The sequence below is a fragment of the Protopterus annectens genome, chromosome 1.part1, assembly GCF_019279795.1.
Source record: "Protopterus annectens isolate FY-2018-M chromosome 1.part1, PAN1.0, whole genome shotgun sequence".
In the NCBI taxonomy this organism is placed as follows: Eukaryota; Metazoa; Chordata; order Ceratodontiformes; family Protopteridae; genus Protopterus; species Protopterus annectens.
This window is the reverse complement of record NC_056726.1, coordinates 1,855,902,241-1,855,923,151: the sequence shown is the minus strand read 5'-3', so window position 1 is coordinate 1,855,923,151 and position 20,911 is coordinate 1,855,902,241. Positions and strand designations below refer to the sequence as shown.

The 20,911-nt window shown below is 42.2% G+C and overlaps 1 protein-coding gene across 1 annotated transcript in view; it reads right to left on the bottom strand.

Annotated features, from left to right (window-relative positions):
• KIF6 (kinesin family member 6) overlaps positions 1-20,911 on the bottom strand; it is a 4,303,753-nt gene that overhangs the window by 2,165,102 nt on the left and 2,117,740 nt on the right. The window contains exon 11 of the mRNA XM_044084863.1: positions 11,836-11,941. Coding sequence (XP_043940798.1) covers positions 11,836-11,941 — 106 coding nt within the window. The remainder of the gene's footprint in view (positions 1-11,835; positions 11,942-20,911) is intronic.

Here is a 20,911-nt window from a genome sequence, read left to right as displayed (position 1 = left end):
GGTGTCACTATTTAACCATAGCCTCCAGTCAGGCTTTATGTCACACAAATGCAGAACTGCTATATCATCCCTCTAAATAATGGCAGGCCTTCTACAGACCTTGGAAACTACAGACCCTTTAGTCTGACTAGTCTCACATACAAAGCCATGGAAAGAATCATCATAGAAATTATTAAAAATTGACATTGGAAACCTCTAAACATTGAATCCAGTCTACTTCAGTTTTGTCAAGAGAAGATCATGCCTACTCAGCCTGATAGACTTCAAGAAGGTCACCAAGGCAATAGATGAATACAATAAAACGGTTCATTCTGCCTATCTTGATCAATACCCCACTCAGGTGTTGCAAACAAACTCACAAAATTAGGCATAAACCCCTATGTTGCACAATGGATGGCCAGTTGGCTTTCAGATAGGACCTAGGAAGTTAGGACAGAGGAATCCACCTCTACAAAAAGGCCATTCACTAGCATTGCCCCTCGGGACTCAGTGCTGTGTCCTCTCCTTTTGACATCTACTTCTCTCAACTCAAGGCCACCATCAAGAGCTTCTGGCTGACCAAGTTTGAAAGGGATCTCAAACTGGAAGCGGTTATGGAATCCCCCAAGCCACTAATATCCTCCAGGAAGGGCTAATACATGCTATAGACATGGTTTACAACTCAGTACCAAGAAATGAGTACCCCAGGAAACTACCTCAATGATAACACCCCCCCCCCCCAAAGTAGACCAGGTAGACAGGAATTTAGGGATTTATGTAGAGAGTAACCTGGTTTTTGACCAACATGTGCCTAAGGCAGGAAGGAAATCATTCAACATTGCTCAACTTATATGCAAGGGTATGTCACTGAGGTCAAAGAATGTCATTGTTTGACTATAGTCAACCCTCCATCACTGCGTGCAATGTAACTTTTCAATATGTACCTGACTAGGCACAGGCAACAAAGTACAGTTGTGTACACTTACCATAAATGGAGATGTTCAAGTGTATTTACTGTTGCAGTCATCACACTTGGGTTATCCTGCCAGGGGTAGCCCTCAGTCGGCCCGAATACCAGAGGCTTAGTATTTCTGCGTCGGTTGCTGTCACTCCAGGACTGACGTCAAGTCGTCAGTGGTATACAAACAGGCAGCCGACGCCATTACATCAGTTTTTCTTGCCCCAAATGTCAGGAGCCCCCAAAAAGGGACCTAAGTTATGGTGGAGTAACACCACTACTGGAAAGTAAATACCAAAAGCCCTGTAAGGGTGAGGAAGAGAGAGACAGAGAGAAAGAGACAAGGGGGCTGGAGGGTGGGAAACCAGGACTGCAACAGTGAATACACTTGAACATATACATTTATGTAAATATACACAACTGTACTATGTTCATCGTGTTTCACTGTTGAAGTCATCACACTTGGGTTGATTCCCAAAGCTGAGGATCAGGTGGAGGCAGTCAAGAAGAGCTGGGGCTGGCTAGAATGCCCTGCAGGACTGCTGTTGTAAAGCCTGCCCTGGATTTAGAAAAGATAGGCAGGTGGTAATGCCTGGTGAAGATATGAACAGAACTCCATGTTGCAGCTTCCATGATGCCCCTGGCCGAGACCCCTCTGAGGAAGGCTGTAGAGGTTGAAGTTGCCCTAGTTGAATGTGTTCTGACCCCCAGTGGGGGTGGTTTCCCATGGTGTTTGTAACAGAAATGGATGCAGTGTGCTATCCATTTGGAGATTTTTTTGTTTTAATATAGCTTTGCCCTCTGCCCCTGGTGTAAAGCTGACTAGTAACTGGTCAGATTTCCTAAAGGATTAGTCCTATCCAGGTAGAATCTGAGCTGTCTGTGCACATCTAAAGAGTGCAGAATCCTTTCTCCCTTATTTTGAGGTTTAGGGAAAAAGGCGAGCAAATGAATAGATTGGTTGAGAGCCACACTGGACACCACCTTAGGCATGAAAGTTGGGTTAGTCCTGAGGTAGACCCTGTCAGCATGAAAAATGATGAAAGGTTCCACAGCCATAACTGTTTGTACCTCAGACACTCTTCTAGCTGAAGTGATGGCCAGAAGCAAGGCTGTTTTTCAAGAGATGAATTTAACTCTATTGAGGCTGCAGGCTCAAAGAAGGGGGGGCATGAGCTTTTCCAACACAAAGTTAAGGTCCCAAGCACGAGTAGGGGCTCTCCTTGATGGCCTTAAGTAGTTAGCCCCTCTCAGGAATTGTTTGATGAGAGGGTGTGAGAAGAGAGGTGGCACAGTGCTGTAATGTGCAGAGATAGCAGAGGCATGGATTTTAGTGTAAGAGAAGGATAGGTCCCTGTGGAGTAGTTCTGCTAGGTAATCCAGGATGAGAGGTAAGGAGGGCTGTGCTGGGTCAGCTCCTTTATCTGGATCTAGGAATAATACCTTTTCCACTTGTCAGCATAGGATTTTCTAGTACTGGGTCATCTGGCTTCACGTATGACATCCAGGACTTGTTTGCTTAGGGTGGCCACTGGAGGAGAAGTCAAGGAATAAGCCAGGCTGCTAGGTTCAGTGTCTGCAACTGTGGATGCAAGAACTCCCCCTCCTGCTGAGTCAGGAGAGTTGGAATCTGGGGTAGGTGCCAAGGAGGCAACGGGGACAGACTGTGTACTAATGGGTACCAGTGTTAGCGTGGCTAGTCTGGGGCAATCAGGACTGCCCTTGGTCTTTCCTCCCTTATTTTGAGTAATACTCTGGTCAGAAGAGGTAGAGGGGGAAATGCATAGATTGAGAGGTTTGTCCACTGAAAAGATAGGGCATCCACTTTCCAGGCCTTGCTGTGAGGTTCCCTGATGCATGATTTGTTGAGCTGGTGGTTGTAGGGGGAGGCAAATAGTACCCCATTTTTGGGTCACAAGGTTGAAGGTGTTGTAGTTTAATTGCCATTCGTGTAGGTCTAGGAGATTTCTGCTTAAGTTGTCTGCCAGAGAGTTTTGGTTGCCTGGCAGGAATTGAGCTTGCAGATGAATATGCATGGCTGAGGCAGTGTTCCAAAGGGTCATGGCTAGCCTGCAGAGGGAGTAGGAGTGGGTTCCTCCCTGCTTGTTGATGTACCACATTACTGTGGTGTTGTCCGTTTTGATAAGTAGAGGCCCCGGAGAGAGCAGGGGCTGAAAGCTGTCAGAGCGTGCTAAACAGCTAGCAACTCTTTTTGGTTGATGTGCAGATTAATTTGGTTTAAGCTCCAGTGGCCCTGAATGCACCTGCCATCCAAGTGAGCACCCCAGGCATAGTCTGATGCCTCTGGGGTTAGGGTCTGGGTGGCATGGGGTTGTGAAAAGGGAAGTCCCTTGTTGTGGTTGCAAGCTGCTGCCCACCAAAGAAAGTCTTTCCTTAGATAGGGCATCATAGGTATAATAGTTTCCAGGTCCTGTGAATGTTGACACCAAAAGCTTTTCAAGTACCACTGAAGTTTCCTCATATGCAGTCTGGCATATGGAATTAGTAGAATGCAGGAGGCCGTGAACCCTAGCTCTTGCAGGATTTTCCTTGCGGATAACTGGGTTCTGGTGGCCGGTTGAGAGAGGTATCCTGTCAGATAGGTTTGTTTTTCTGGAGTTAGAAATGCCATCTGGGATGTGGTGTCCAGGCTTGGTCCAAGGAATACAATTTTTTGACTGGGGACAAGTTTGGATTTCTTCTCATTGATAGTGTATCCCAGTGAAGTTAGTAGGTCCTTTACAAACATCAGGTGCTGTAACAGCTTTTCCTGACTGTCTGCCTGAATCAGGCAGTTGTCCAAGTAAGGGTAAATTTGAATATTTCTTTGTCTGCAATAAGCAATGGCTGGAGCCAGGCATTTTGCGAAAACTCTGGGAGCAGTGGATAAGCCAAAGGGCAGTGCAGAGAACTGATAATAAAAAGATTCTACCCTGAAACATAGATATTTTCTGCAAGAATCTCTGATTGGGATATGCAGATAGGCCTATTTGAGGTCTAGAGTGGCTAACCAGGCATCTTTGGACAGCATAGGGAGAAGCTGCTGCAGTGTGAGCATTCTGAATTTTGGTACCACCAGGAAGGTGTTTAGAATAGATAGATCTAAGACTGGGCACCAGGTGCCCTCTTTTCTGGGTACTAGAAAAAGCCTGGAATAGAACCACTGGCCTATCTGATCTGCAGGGACAGGCTGAATTGCCCTCATGGAGAGCAAGGAATTAACTTGGTTTTGTGCCTCTGCCCACTAGTTTGGAGGAAGATCTGGGAATCCCTTTGGGGTTGGGGTTGGCAAGGTGTGGAAATAAAATTTGTACCCCTGGGACACCATGTTGAGGACCCATCAATCGTTGGTGATGGAGGCCCAGTTTTCTGCATGGGAGGCAAGTTTTCCTCCTAGTGGCATGGTCAGATGGGCAGTGGTGAGAGGAGGAGTAGAGGAGTCACTGGGAATTCTTTCCATAAGATGGTGGCTTAGGACACTCTGGTTTAGAAGTGGAGGCACTTCATTGTTTAGATCTCTGCAGACCCCGACACTGCTGTCTGGGGGGCCTGTTACCCCTAGGTCTTGTCTGAAGAGGCCTTGAGGGGGCATGTAAGGACCAATGTTTTGCAGGACAATGTCTACTGAATCTTGGAGGCTGAACTTGCAAGAAGTCTTTAACTGTCTGCTTAGATTTAGCTATTTCTTCCATCTTTTTTAAAACATCTTCTGCTTTGGTGCCAAACAGATTGTCTTTGTTAAGAGGTGTGTCTGATTTGGCATGATTTGGCAAGGTCTGTTCCTTAAGCCAAGCATGCCTTTGAAGTACAATACCTGTGACTGCTGCCCTGCAGGATACTTCTAGGGCATCAAAACCACATTGCAGGGTATGCTTACTGATTTGGCTTGCAGAATGCATAAGTTCCTGTTAGTCTTTATTTTCTGCACAGTCAAGGAAGGCAGTTAATTTTTGTTTAATGAGTTCCATAGTGTGTTGCTGGTATTTCAGTATGTGGAAATGACAATTTAATGCTCTAATGGCAAGAGCTGCAGAAGTATATACTTTTTTACCCCATCCGTCTAAGGCTCGAGAATCCCTGTCCGAGGGGGTGGGATTCTTAGATGTAGTTGCTTTTATTCCCTTAGGCCTTTGGGAGATGACCTCTGAGTCAGCAGTAGGATTCTTGAAAAGAAATTTGTGTGAGTCAGGGACTCTGTAATACTTGTCAGGTTTCCTGTGAGCAGGAGGTAAAGTATACATGGTTAGACTAGATTCCATAAAAACATCATCCACAACATCCGGGACAGGGGAGTATAGCTAAGGGCCTGTGCTGAGGTAAATCTAAAAATTCCCGGAGTCTCTTTTTGGACTGGGGGTAATCCTGGCATTGGAAGTGCTCTCTCAAAGTATGTAGGGTTTCACCAAAAGAAAAATGCTCTGGAGGAGAGGCAGAACAATGGAGTCCTCTGCATCTGAATTCTCATAAGCAGATAAGGGCATGTTCTTCATAATCAGAAACCTCGTCGGACTCTTGGTCAGATAAAGGTGCTGGGGAGAAGTCTATTTCTTTTAGCAGGTGAAGGCTGGCTGCCCCTAATCAGCGTGATAAGGTCTTCTGCCATTTTAAGCATCTGGGATTGTGGCAAGGAAGCAGGTGCGTGAGTTTGGGTCATCAGTTTTGTAGGCGTATCTCCTACTCTGGCCTTAGAAACTCTGTAGTTTTAGAAAGAACTGCAGATGTGAAAGAAGTCGTTGGTTCGTGTCGAATATCGGTAGTGCGAAGAAGTTCCTCAGAAGCCGGTGCCTGCACAGCTACTCCGGACCCATCCAAGGTAGAGACATCCACATGTTCTGTAGTCAAAGAAGAGTCTTGCGGCATACTGGACTGCGAATGGGTCTCAGTATTGACCTGCGAATCCATCGATGCCTGCATCAGGTACTTACCTTTTAGAAGACTTCAACTTAAAATTTCGGAAATGAAAAACTCAGGTAGCGGCCGACCAGCACTCGTGAGAACTGCTTCTGCTTCGGGCTCCTCAGCAAGAAAGACTGATGTAATGGTGTCGACTGCCTGTTTTTATACCACTGACGACCTGACATCAGTCCTGGAGCGACAGCAACCGACGCATAAATACTAAGCCTCTGGTATTCGGGCTGACTGAGGGCTACCCCTGGCAGGATAACCCAAGTGTGATGACTGCAACAATGAAACACGAAGAACATCGGGAATGTCCACAGAGGAGCCTAATAAAAACAATACAAGCCATTAATAATATGTCTGTGATAACCCACCACTGCTAACCAGTAATCAAGGAGCCTTAATCCTCACCCCTGGCAACAGTGGGGGATGTTCACTGGGAGGATGACAGGTACAAACACAGTATTTCCAAATGCAGCTCTCTGCATCAAATGCAATTTCCCTTAAGAGCACACAGAGACCACAGTCAGTCTGGGGCTGTTTCTCCCTCTTCCTCCAGATCCTCAATAAGACTCCCCACTGGCACAGCTATAGGGCTGAGATCTCAGATGACTGACCAAGCTAAGACCTCCAGCACCACCTGTGGTCAACCAGTACTTTGCGTTCTTGCTCAAATAGCTGACACACACGCGCACACACACACACACACACACACACACACACACATGCAAGCACACACACACACTCCCGGGAAAGGCTGGCACAGGTTTACTAGCTATGACCCCTTCTGCTCAGACGATAAGGTAGTTACCACTGCCACCAGTCACTCCTTATCAGCTTTTTTAGGGTCCTTAACAAAGGGTGTCCACAGGATCATAGGAGGTTATTAGGCTAATAGCCCTGGGGTCCTTACAAGCCTAGCCAAGAGTTTATACCTAAAAAAGAAACCTCAGTCAGCACCTGTCGCCCCTGTCAATGAGGGACAAATGTGGAATCCCTGGGACATATTTGTGGTTTCCCATCCACTTATCAAGGCTGCGCTTGAAGAGGGTCAGTGAGGTACTCTGTTTGACATGTATGGGAAGTCTATTCCAGAGACGAGGCAGCCTCTGGGAGACAAACCTGTCTCTCCAGCAGGTTTTGTTGATGTTGCATATTAGATTTAGGCTTATTGAGCAGGTAATGCGTGAGGAGTTAGACTTACAGATAATGAGCATCTCTAGTAGGGCAGGGTCCGATATTGCCTTGTAGGCGAGACACAGATCACATCTGAGCAAGCTGTATTATACAGAGTAGAGTGATAGTGATTTGAGCTATAGGACAGGTGCTGGAGGCCATGGATTCTCTTTGTGAGGTATTTATGTGGCCTTTCCAGTTGGTGCAGGTGTTTGGAGAGATACATACCAAACGGGGCATTATACTCAATTATGGATCTAATAAGGGAGGAGTACAGAGAGGTAATAACCTCCTTTTTTCTGGATGGAATCCCTTTACTTACGAGATCAACCAAGTAAAAGGCTTTTCTGACCACTGCTGTCACATGATAGTCGAATGTGAGACTACTATCAACCTGAGTATCCAGGTCTCTCACCACGGTTTGTGTGCTTAGGTAGTTGCCATTGATGTGGTAATCAGGAGGGGTCATGTTTTGGCCGAATGGTATTTTCACGTTTAACTTAAGGCCATGACTTTGGCAGCAGTTATGTGTACCTGTGAGACCCTTTCGTAGTATGTTAACATAATTTGGGGAGTCAGTGACAGCACCCAACTTACAGTCATCTGCAAACTTGGTCAGCCACAGGCTCTTTGTCTTTGCCTGCACCTCAGAAAAGTAGATACTAAACAGCAGGGGTCCCAGGACAGATCCCTGGGGAAAAGCACTAGTGACAGGTCTACAGTCGAAGGCGGTGGTGCCTAGTTTGACCTTGTGGGCCCTATCTGCGAGCCAGTTGGCCACCCATCTGACGAGATAGGGATTAACACCAAGTTGCTTTTCGATGATGCCCGAGTGGGGGATTGTATCAAAGGCCTTGGCCAGGTCAAGGTAAGCTGTATGTACAAACTTTCCCTCATCCAGGGCCTTGGTGGCAGTCTCAAAGAAGTCAACTAGGTTCAATAGGCAAGATCTGCCACTGATGAATCTGAATTTGGTGGGGTCGAGTGTTTGGAGATTGCCTATGTCCTTGTTTATGAGATACATAATAATATGCTCCATGGCTTTACAGACCAGACTTGTCAAGCTAATGGGGTGATACTTTCCTGGGTCGGTAGTGGCACCATCTGTGTGCAAGGGGATGACAATGGCGGTTCTCCACTCTGCTGGAATGAAGCCTGTAATTAGGCTGTGGTTGAACTGTATGCTGAATGACGAACCTAGTTCTTGATGGAGATGGTGCAGAATACAGCCTGGGATGATATCAGGTCTCATGGAAGCTGTGTTCTTTGCCTTGGATAGGGCCTATAACACTTGATATATGGAGATGTGAGGTGTGGGAGAAGTAGCAGGGATGTTGACTGGACTTTGAGGGGGGCGATAAGGGGGTGAAGTTTGCGCTGAACCTATCAGCCAGCAGGCAGGCTAAATTGACAGGATCAGTGTAAGTGGTACCATTATCCGCAGTGGTGCTGCGGTAGCGTTGTCGCCTCACAGTAAGACGCGGTCCGGTTCGATTCTCAAATAGAGTGTCTTCTGCGTGGAGACATGCGTGAATGGGTGTACCTTTGTTGAAGGTTGTGGATAAGGACTGGCAACTCGGCACGTAAAAATCAACTGCCAATCATTAGCGGACCGGAGTTCCGCTGTGGCGACCCCTAACTGGGAAAAGCCAAAAGATACAACAACAACAAGTGTAAGTGGTACCATTAAGTACTAATTCCGAACAAACTTGGGCTTTGCCATGGAGGTTCCTAACGTAATTGAAGAAGGACTTATGGTTTCCCTTTGTTTCAGAGGCTAGTTTCAACTCATAATTGGCTTTGGAGTTTTTCACTAGTGATCTAATTTGCTTGTTGAGGTGGAGGAGGGAGATTTTCCAATTTGGGATTTGTTCCTTTTTACGCTTGGATTACAGTTTCTTCCTTTGGTTGTACAGCCTATTGACAGAGGATGTCCACAAGACAGGTTTGTGTTTCCTTGAGGAGCAGGTTTTAGTTCTGTTGGATATGGCTGAGTCCATGCAGTTGTACAGGTGCTTGTATACTGCACTGCAGTACTGTTCAGCATAGTTGTCTGCATCCTCTGAGGGGGGCGGTGATGTGATGCTGCTGATACCCTCCCTTAGGAGGGTGTAGACAGCTTTTGAGAAGGTTTTTAGTCTGGTTATGGCTGGAGAGTGGATGGGTGGGATAGAAACTTCAAATGAGACAGACTGATGATCTGGGTGGGATAGAAACTTCAAATGAGACAGACTGATGATCTGATCTCCCCAGGGAATCTACGAGAGTTACTATACCCTAAGAACTTACTTAGAGCAAGGCAGATGATGTGGTGAATGGTTGTTCTTCTTGTTGTCAAGTCAAAGACAGAATGCAGAATGCCCTGTCTCACTAACAGACTTCGTAAAATAATATCTAAAATATTACTGCTGGGATGGCTTGCAGAATGACATAATTTCTGGTCATCTGACTTCTAGCTCCCAGGCCAAAAGCACCGTTGCTGACAGCTGGTAGCATTTAGCATCTACCTGTAAAAATACATAGGCAAGGGTTTTTGTGCTCAGATCTTTGGCAGGTGCTGTAAGTCATAAAATGATTGCATTCCTCCATGCTTCCAAAGTAGCAATTAGTTCACCCCAAACACAACACAGAAAGCTTCCTAGTAGAGACTTTGTGTCTCTAGCTGCACTAAAACATCTCTATGGCCTAACCTATAAAGTAATTTAATTTCAGATATTTTTCTAAAGTTTGCTGGACTGAGGTTAACCCTCAAGTTTCCTCTGTTAGCATATACATTTAAACAGTTACAATAGTGCATGTACATTTCTGTTCTCTTCCAGTAGGGCACACTGTGGATACATTTTAAGCACAAGCCCTTTACAAATACCTTTTTCAACACAAACATCTATACAAAGCAATCTGATATACACACAGTTCTAATACATTTGTAACACAAGCATCTTGTAGAAATTAAGTTTGATATTCACAAATGACATATAATTATTTACAAAATTCCAGCTAGCTGTGCTGACAGCACCTCCTTACTTCACACTCTCCTATGTGGATCACCTCAAAGATTTATCCTATATTCTTTCTTCTACAGACTGGTGAGGGCTGATTGGTGTTTGGTATACAAGGAATTTCAGGATCCCATTTTGACAGACCTCTTGCATATATGCAAAACAAATAGCATCGGAGCTACCCAATCCAAGGATATAAACCTTGCTTATGACAAAAATAGGACATATTGGAGGGGCAGGTATGTGTCTCAGAGAATACCCCTTCTCTGGAAAAGGCTTCCCATCCATGTCAAGCAGAGTTCTTCCTTGACCCTATTCAAGAACAACCCGGACTGGTGTATGGGAAATTGGAAATTCACCCCTGGTCTGTCAAATATGTCTCTAATGGATAGAGACAACCTGTAAAAGTTTTACCACACATGCTCTAGCTTACACATATCCCTAAAAATTACCTCTAGGGCACCAAACTTGTTGGATACACTTGGGATGCATGGCTAGGCTTAAAAAGGCCCTTATGGTCATTGGCCTATTATACACTTATGAACCTAAGAACCTACCCCTACATCTGACAACCTAGTGAATATAGCATAGTGAGTTACTTGCAGTGATGTGCATTTTCATTCATTAAACTTCATTAAGATATCTGCAGTGGCAAGGAGAGGAGCAACTGATTGGCTGCCTTTCACAGGATTTCTGACTGACTGGGGCTTGATTAATGATACCTAACATTTTCAGCACATCACTCTATCCAAGGGAACTGCAATATTTTATCCTAAACTAGTAAATACTACAAGGCAGCAGTAATAGAAGGGTATTTCTTAACTTACATATTCCACATCAGCAAGAAGAAGATAATATTCTAATAAAAACAACAAATTGTGAGGGGGAAAGAACAGATACTCCTTATATCATGGAGATATTGGGCAACAATTCCCTATAAAATATTTGTAACAATAGGTAAGGTGGAATGGCTTTAAACACACAGATAAAACATTTCAAGAAATGGTGTTGCACAGCCTCAGCAATGCACTAGACACAAAAGTGGAATGCTGTGTGTGTGTGTGTGTGTGTGTGTGTGTGTGTGTGTGTGTGTGTGTGTGTGTGTGTAAAACCCATACACTGCATTCTTTATTTAAATCTTCTAAAACACAGCCACGACCCTGTGTCTGCTTCACAGACTTCAATACTCCTTTTGCTTTTCTTGTCAAAGGTAAAAGGTTCACAAAAACATTCCAAAATTTACTTCTGAACGTAAAGGTGCTAGTATTTCTTTGCTGAGAAAGTGATAAGGGTCAAGAGTTAAACTGTAATTACTCAAGAGAAGATCAGTATGACTGTCAAAATAAACTGTTAGACTCAAATGAGAGCTTTACCAGTACATGAGACAAGTCAGAACTAAAACGAGTTTGTGAGCTGTATATTTATGCCAGTGTCCAGGTATTCAGCAGCAAGTAGAATCTTCTTCAACCTGGCCTTATGGCAAGCAACACAATGTCATTACTAACTTCTTTATTAAACTGTGGTCACTTTCTCCATCTGTCAGTTTTAACTGAGCTATAATTTTACTAAAGCTAAACTTTATACAGGAACCCCGTCTCCTTTTTTATCCAGACTACCACTCCTGGCACATTGTCACATGCGCCAATTATCAGGCACCAACAAATGTTTGCTTCAAAGTGTAAGGATAAGAGCAGTTATAATAAAATGCCACATATTCAACCTCATTACTGGAAAATATCCACAATCTCTGTTTTGCTAACCAAACTTAAGTACTATAATATTCTTTATTATCTACCATCCAGTAAACATCTGTATATTACACACCTTTAAATACGTAAAGCAATGTTGGATCTTGCGCATGTCTGCACCAACCTCAAGGGTAGCTTCAGGGTCAGAATCTTCCAGAAAACGTTTAATCAAGTCTTGTAACCTGAAATAAATATATTAGGCACATTTCACTTCTGAAAATAAGCCACCACATACAAAATATACCATATTAGTGACAATATACTCTACAGTATCCTTACCAAGTCACAGCTTTAAAAATAAAGTGCAAGGTTTACTCATAACCAGCTGCAGTACTTTTGCCAGCTATACTGGCATTCAATGAGACATGCATATTGTCAGATGTGTGCATTACATTAATGGACATCAGAATACATCTCAAACATCTGTTACTATTTACATTACTCATATGAACAGTGTAAACATCTTTTTTTTTTTTTTACTGGACACAAATACCGAATGCCATCAAATATCACAAGTTAGGCCATTCTTTAGCAGGCAGATTCCCAAGACAAATTTCACAGCTTAAACATGGAAAACAGAAATTTCTGACTATGCTTTACAGGAATTTTAAAAGAAACTGATACAGCACATTGCTTTCCACTGAAAAGTTTAGCTTCAGCTATGGAATCGCCCAACCTTTCTTTCTGTTATCTGTTCCTCTGTAAAGACATTTACCTGCATAGCTATCAACAAGACAAAATGTAGCTGTGCATTCTGCAAATAACTCAGTTTTCCTTTGTCATTCCCCACGTAGCTTAATACATGGTTTGAGAGAGACAGTAGCTGGAACTCACCAAAAAACACAATTTCAAAGTAGCTGGCAAGGGTAGAATCCCTATGCATTTGTAACACCGTGAAATAGTCTCCTAACTAACTACAGTCCCACTAAACAATGGACTATTAAACTTATTTTTATCTTTTTCCAAGAGGATGGTATATACTCAAATTTTCTAAATGAAGTGGCAGCAATAAAATGGTACATACTCAGAAACAAAATCCAACAAAGGTAAATGTAGAACATGAAGCATATATCTTGAAACACTGAGTTAGTTATAGGAAACTGCATGTCATGTCATGTTATACAAATTCTAGTGAGTTGACTCTCACAGAGATCAAATCCTCAGTGTCTCTTATCTTACTTGCCATCTAGACACCAATCTGTATCAGAAATGAAGACATTTCTGCTAGAACTAAAGAAATACATATGCAGAAGTGGTGTTTTTCAGCATAAGGACCTAGAGGGGTAGCCCTCTGCTTCCTATGCTTATGCCTTAGTTTCCTTTTCTGAGCCTCTGATGAACTGGAAAGAACAAAACTAACAGATGGTCCAAGGTTAAGATCAACAGATGCAGTTCCAGACTACTCTTGGGCACATAAGAAAAGAAGCTAATATTGACAACAATTTGCAGTATAACAAGCAAGAAGCAGAACAAAATGAAGAATGCTAAACAGCACTGGAATGTAATGAAAGAGGTAAAGAAACACCTACAAGGCCTAAGTAGTGGCTAGGCACTCAGAGAACATTACACTTTACAAGGAGATAATGCAAATAACCTAAAAGGGTAACTAATGTCAAGATGGGACAATTAAATCAGGAAAAAAAAGGTTACTGACCAACTATCAACAATTTTTACTAAATATTCTCTATTATAGCTTGGGGCCATTTCGCCTATGAGCTGTTTACCAAAGCACTGCTGAAGAACTCTGGAGAAGAAGACCTCCAGGCTTTCTCCTATGAGCTGTTTACCAAAGCACTGCTGAAGAACTCTGGAGAAGAAGACCTCCAGGCACAGCATTATGGCTAAATGGGGGATTAGCAGCCTGTGAAAGTTTAAGGCACTGAATTGCATAAAGCCTGATGGCATCAATTCTGCAGTTAACTAGGATGAAACTTCTCAAACCAAAGCAGAGATTGCAGAAGTGGCCACACATCCACAGTGACATAATATCAAGTGCTTGAACCAGAGCCATCTTGGGAAGACTGGTAGCAAAAGCACCAGAAGTCAAGTCCTCTTGGGCCAGAACACTGCCAACTACAGAGAGTTTTGGCCTTTCTATGTACAATTTTATGAGGTGATGAGGAACAAGGGAACAAAGGCAATACATGCAAAAATCTTGTTTTTTTAACACCTTTATTCATTTTACATATTACAAAATGATGTGGGAAGATACACATGTATAAAAGAGAAAAAAAAACAATACAAATATTTTTCCATTTTATATATGTGTGTGTGTGCATATATATATATATATATATATATATATATATATATATATATATATATATATATATATATGGGTCTACTTTCATTCATCAAAAGTATACCCTACTGAATCTGAAAATGCTGACTCCTTTTAAGGGAAAGTGCTGTTTAATGAAACCGCACTTTCGTGGACTCCACATCACCAAAAAACAAATCACCAACCAGATACACTAAAAACAAATTTTTGCAGGGGGACAAGCCTACCCTGCACCCTCCACACCCCCATAAATTACATATACTAACTCAGACATCTCACTACAGTGGGGAAAAGGGTACATTTCCTTATCCTCACTGTACCGTGCTCTATACCATGAAACCACAACTGCTGTACACCTTCAGCTACCATTACAAATGTAACGTACAACTTAAAAACACCACACCTGCTGGTCAACACGATCCTGGAACTGCCAACCGTTCTTTGGTGACGCAGAGTTCAGGAAAGTGCAGTTTTGTGAAACAGCACTTTTGCATACTTTTGATGAACAAAAATAGAACCATATCTACACCTCTCTCTTTATATATATATATATATATATATATATATATATATATATATACACACACACATACATATATACATATATACATATATATATGTATATATATATATATATATATATATATATATATCTCCATATATATCTCTATATGGGTCTACCTCAGACCATCGAAAATCTACAGCAGCGAAACTCACATCATCGAGACAATTTCAACTAAACTGCATACTATCAAAAACTGAAAATATTGAACCTGACTTAATCCAAAACAGCCCCAGACTATGGAACACAAGTACACAAACTCCACCTACATCATGCCCATCACCCAAAACACGGGAAACAAAGTATCCTATCCTACATTTTTTTGCAGGGAGAATGAATCCCCCTGCACCCCCCATACCCCTTACAAATTAAATATACCAACTCCGAGATCGTACTACATTGTAGACAAGTGTAAACACACACAGCACATCCACATCTATGCAAGAGCTGCCCAGTGAGGTATGCACATACAGCATCTCCGTTCTTTTTTTATAGTGTTGCCACGGAGAAACAGGAAATATTTTAATTCCGATGAAGTTAGGTTTGATAGTTTCATTTTGCGATGGTATGCAGTTTCGCTGAAATCATCTTGATGATGTGAGTTTCGACAGTGTGGGTTTTCCATGGTCTGAAGTAGACCCATATATGTATATATATATACACACACACACACACACACACACACACACACACACACACACACATATATAAAAAACTAGTGCCCTATCCACGATCTACCCCCCCTTCACATATTCTATATCTTTTTTTGAATACATGCTTTTAACTTGCAACTTACATGTACGCATTTTAATGTTTGGCAAATTGATGTTATAAGCAACTGCTACTTATTGTCTCTGTCTGACCCTGTCACATTTTCTCAGACTTTTCATTCCAATAAAAATTCTCAAGAACCAAAAGAACTACAAACATTTTCATTTTTAACCCCCAGCTTATTCTAATGTACAGCAAACACACATAATTACATACACATTCAAAAAAAGGAAAGTACTCCCTCCATTTATAGAGGCAGATGTCCCAAATAGATAGCTACACCTCACATGGTTTACCAAGTCTACAGTTCATGCTGAAAACACATATCACAACCTGTGTTCTATCTGTTACCTCCAACATCCATTTCTGTCCCATCTCAATTTACCTTCCAGGTATGAAAAACAACTTGCATACTCTCAGTTAACTGATTTGTGACCTTTAGAAAAAAGTGCCCAGGGCACCATTAAATGATTAGAATTTGCTTTGTTGTGATCTACACTGAAATGCTTTCTGTTACTAGGAACACATCTGCTTGTATTCCTTTCAGTATCAGACTTCATTTATTTTCACTGAACTGTTTTTCACTTCTCATTTAAGTACTATTTCACCTGTGTCCCTGCTGGACTGGGGATTTGCGTGCTGACTTGTCTAATCATGGGCTAATCTCTTGGCTAGGCTTATAAGGGCCTCAGGGCCAATAGCCTAGTAACTTCCTATGATCCTGTGATCCTACTAATTTTAGTGTTTCTCCATACAGATTTATTTATTTTTATTTATTTTTTTATTTTACATTTAACTGGGAAAATCCAGCTGGACCAGGTCCCTTTTCAGTGGATGCCCAGGGAGAAAAGCTTCACAGTTATTAAAACAATGAGAAATACACAGAATGAAAAGACAGCAGATTTACTTACAAGCAGACATTCAAAAATTAGCTCTCAATAGTTCACAGGCATTGCAGAATTGAAATATTATTAGATTAACCTTTACAAATAAGTAGAATAGACATGACTAAATTTGCTATTTTTACCTAGCAATACATACAGTTTAAGACAGTTTACATTTCCTAGTATGTGTACACAGAAAGAAGTACAATGACCAGTGCAGCTTATTATAAAAAGTATGCATGTGTATATATCTATATATATATATATATATATATATATATATATATATATGTGTGTGTGTGTGTGTGTGTGTGTGCGCGTGTGTAAAATAGTGTACATTCTAATTGGAGTTGTGAGGAGGAGGAGAAGAAAAGTTATAGTGATTGTCATGTGATACATGGGCAGATCCAGGTTTTCCTGAGATGTGGTTTGAGTAGTTTTTTGAAGTTTGTGTTTGTTGTTGCAGAGGTTATACTAGTGGGGAGATTGTTCCGTTTTTTGGCTATGATGTGGGAGTATAGGGCTTTACCTGCAGTATTGTTAGCAGTTGTAATACTGAGGAGAGGTTTATTGGATGAAGGCAACTGGAAGAGTAGGAAGTTAGTAGCTGCTCTAGGGCTGGAGTTTTCTCTGGGTAGTTTATGATGTTAAAAGTACAAGTGAGTTGTTGGTAAGTTAGTAAGTGAGAAAATTCAAGCCACTGAATTTCTTTTAGTACTTGGCAGTGATGGGCTCTAAAGGGAGAGTTGTTGGCAAATTTGGCAATTTTGTTACAGCATGATTCTAACTTGTCCAGATTTGATTTTCAAGTAAGAGTCAGGATAGGTGCTGCATAATTAAGTGTTGATAAAAGGTGATTTAGAGCTAGGGTGATTCTTGCTTTATCTGTAAGAAAGTTTTTGTGTCTGTAAAGGGTTCACACTTTTTTATGAACTTTCTGGATGGTCTGTGCTATGTGTATATTGAAAGATAGGTTATTGTCTATTTCAACTCCTAGGAGTTTTGTATGGGTGGATGGTGAAATGATAGTGCAATTTCTAGATGAGACTGGGAAAGCTGGGGGGGTAGATTTTGTTTTATTAGGGGTGAACAAGAGTAATTTGGTTTTACTGGTGTTGAGAATGAGTTGGATGTCAGTGATCCAAGTTTCAATAGCAGAGAATGATTCTTGGGCTAGTTCTTGTAGGGTGTTGACAGATGGGGCTGCGCAGATGAGTGTAGAGTCATCTGCATACTGAATTAGTGAGATTTGTTTGGAGGAGGTGTATAGATTGTTTGTCAAAATACAGAAGAGCAGTGGGCCTAATACTGAGCCTTGTGGTACTCCTATGGAGTTAGGGAGAGGAGGGAATAGTTCACTTTGCCATTGAACAGATTGTTGTCTGTCTAAGTAGCTTTTGAACCAGGAGACAGTAGGAGAAGTAAAGGATAGAGAGTAAAGAGCATCCAATAGTTTAGGGTGTGAGACCATGTCAAATGCTTTAGAGAAGTCTAAAAAGATGGCAGATACATAGTTGTTGTTGTTTCTATGATGATTAACCTGATTGGTGAAGGAGAGAAGGGCAGTAGTTGTACTATAGTGAGTGCAGAATCCATGTTGGGTAGAGGAGAGAAGATTGTATGTATTCAAGAATTGCATGACTTGCAACTGAATGCATTTCTCTAGGAGCTTAGATAAGGGAGAAAGAATAGCTATAGGCCGACAGTTAAAAAAAGTCATAAGATTTACCGTCTTTGTGAAGAGGTATAATATAGCAATAACCCACGCCTGGGTGTGGGTAATGCTGGATTTACTCACGGTTGGTGTGGTTTGGTCACGAGGGCGAAGCCCGAGTGGCCAAAAAAGACAACCGTGGGTAAATCCAGCATTACCCACACCCAGAAGTGGGTTATTGCTATTATAGAATGACATTATTTAAGAAAAAAATACTTACTTTTATTAAATAATGGCATTGTATAATGCCTCCTTGCTGCCCTTCCGCAGCTGTCTGGTATTCTGCGGCAGTTCTGATGTACTGCGCATGCGTATGCTTACGCAGTACATCAGAGCTGTGGGTGAAAGCAACGGAGAAAGCAAAATCTCAGTTGCTTTTTACACAGTGTCCCGCTATGCTAAAGGAGTTTAACATAGCGAGACTGTCTCGCTATGTTAAACTCCTTTTTTCATTAGTATAAGTCTTTTTTTACATTAAAAAAAGACTTATACTAATGGAAAAAGTCCGGGTGACCGGACCTTTTTCCATTAGTATAAATCTGATTTACAACGTGCACGCTGACCAATCAGCGTGCGCATTTTAGAATATTAATGGGGGGTTGTTGCATAATGTAAGATATTTTCCATAGTTGTGGTACATAAGCTTCCTGAATGGACCTGTTTATTAGGATTGAGACTGGATACAAGCGATTTTGCACTTGTATACAACTCAGCAAGCCTCCTCGTGGTGTCCTGCAGAGTCCTACAAGCAGCAGAGTGACAAAAGAGTGACTTTGGATTGATTAAGTATCATTTCTCTGCATTTTTTTCTGTTGACTGCTAATTTCGCCTAAACGCGTTTTTCTAGTCTTTTTGTGTTCTAAAAAGCTCACTTTTGCTGCAAATTGTACTTATTTTTTTTCTGATTGCACTTGTTTAAGTCGTTTATAGTTGTTTTGTGTTCTAATCATCTGTTTAACTGTTGTAGGCTACACACTCAAATGTGCTAGCCTTTTCTGTACATTTAAAGAGTTTTAGAGCAAGTTACTGTACTGAGTAGCATCTTTCCCTCACCAAGAATGATGCCACAGTATAAAGATAAAATGATCAATTTTAACAATTGGCTAAGCTATTGGTGTCGTTCAAAGGGGATCCAGTGTCTGTCAGCCTGGGATGACATGCACAACAAGCCACGTTGCATCACCAGAGACGGCTTGCACCTGTCGCCCTTAGGCTTTTGAATACTGGCCAAGGCTCTTGCCACCCCCATACTGCCTTTTTTAGGCAAGGCTCAAAAGACAAACCCACCTCCATAAACAACACAAGAAACCAAAAACTGAGGGTAATGCTACTCAATGCCAGAAGTCTAAACCTCAAAATGCATGCACTCGAGGCACGCCTCAGTATGGAGAGAATCGATATCTGTGCAGTAACAGAAACCTGGTTCAAGGCTCCAGAGAGCACCCCAGCACAACCAGGCTATAACTCATACCATACCTTCCGGCCCCAGAACCCAGAGCGAAATACAAATGGTGGGGGTGTATCCATTTTCATCAAGGATACCAACACCTCCAGGTTAGTGGCACAGCACGAGGCCTCAGAGACCATACATGTGCAACTAATAGTGGGAAAAGCTGCTTTTCAGATTGTAGCTTGCTACAGATCACCCACTTTGTCTCAGGACCCCCACTCAGCAATCCTGAGAACATTGGAAAATATGAAAGTCCTACCAAATACCATGATATTGGATCATTTCAACTACTCAAACATTGACTGGGAAAACTATTCAAGTACAAACTCCTTTGCCCAACGCTTCTTGGAGTTTATAAACTCAAACACCCTGAAACAACTGGTCACCACTCCCACAACAGGTGACAACATATTGGACCTGATCATCACCAACATGGGGGAAATCAATGTTCCACACAAGAGGTAAACCCGTCGCTGGTAAAATCTGACCATAAACTAATCACACTGGACATCCACATCCCGACCCCACCCCCAGTCAAGGAAACCACTGTGAAAAACTTTTCAAAAGCAAACTTCACACTTCTTAAGACTGAGAAGGAAAGTTTCAAAGCCCCCTTGCTAAAGGATAAAGCTGCCCAAAACGCAGAATCCTTTACAAATGCATTCTATGAGCACCTACAGAAATGCATGGATCGAGCCATCCCAAGTAAAACCAAGACTCACTCCTCCAAAAAGAGGAAACCAGTCTGGTGGACCCTGGCCATAAATAAGCTATACAACAGAAGGAGGAAACTATTACATGATATAGCAAAATCGCAAAAAGGGAAGGCATCCCTGACCAGTATTAGCAAGAAACTACGATCCCTCATAAATCATCCAAGGCCAGCAATTGCCAAAGACTTTAAAGATAATCACAAATCTTTCTTTAGCTATTTCAAGAATCTAGGTGGCAACTCTCAGATATGCTCTGAGCTAGTACAAAATGGTAAAAAATACACTGAACCAACTGACATTGCCAACATCCTGGCTCACAAATTCAGTGCAAACTTTACTCCCCCACACCCAAAAGGGCCCGTGTCCATCCCAGAAGAATGTAGAGCCCCAGACATCACAGACACACAGGTGAAAACAGCCCTTTCCAAAGCCAAAAACACAGCATCAATGGGACCAGACGGTATCCCAGGCTGCGTCTTACACGAGCTCCAAAATGAACTAAACCCTCACCTAAATTCACTGTTAAAACTCAGCCTTACCACAGGCTATGTACCCAAAGAATGGCGCAAAGCAACAGTTATCCCGCTCCACAAACGTGGTGCCACAATGGATCCTGGGAACTATCGCCCTATAAGCCTGACTACCCTGGTCTGCAAAGCTATGGAGCGGATCATCATGGAACTCATTAGCAGAGACATTGGGAACCTCCAGACACTGGACCCTACCCAATTCGCTCTGTTAAAGGCAGATCTTGCCTCCTAAACCTAGTTGACTTCT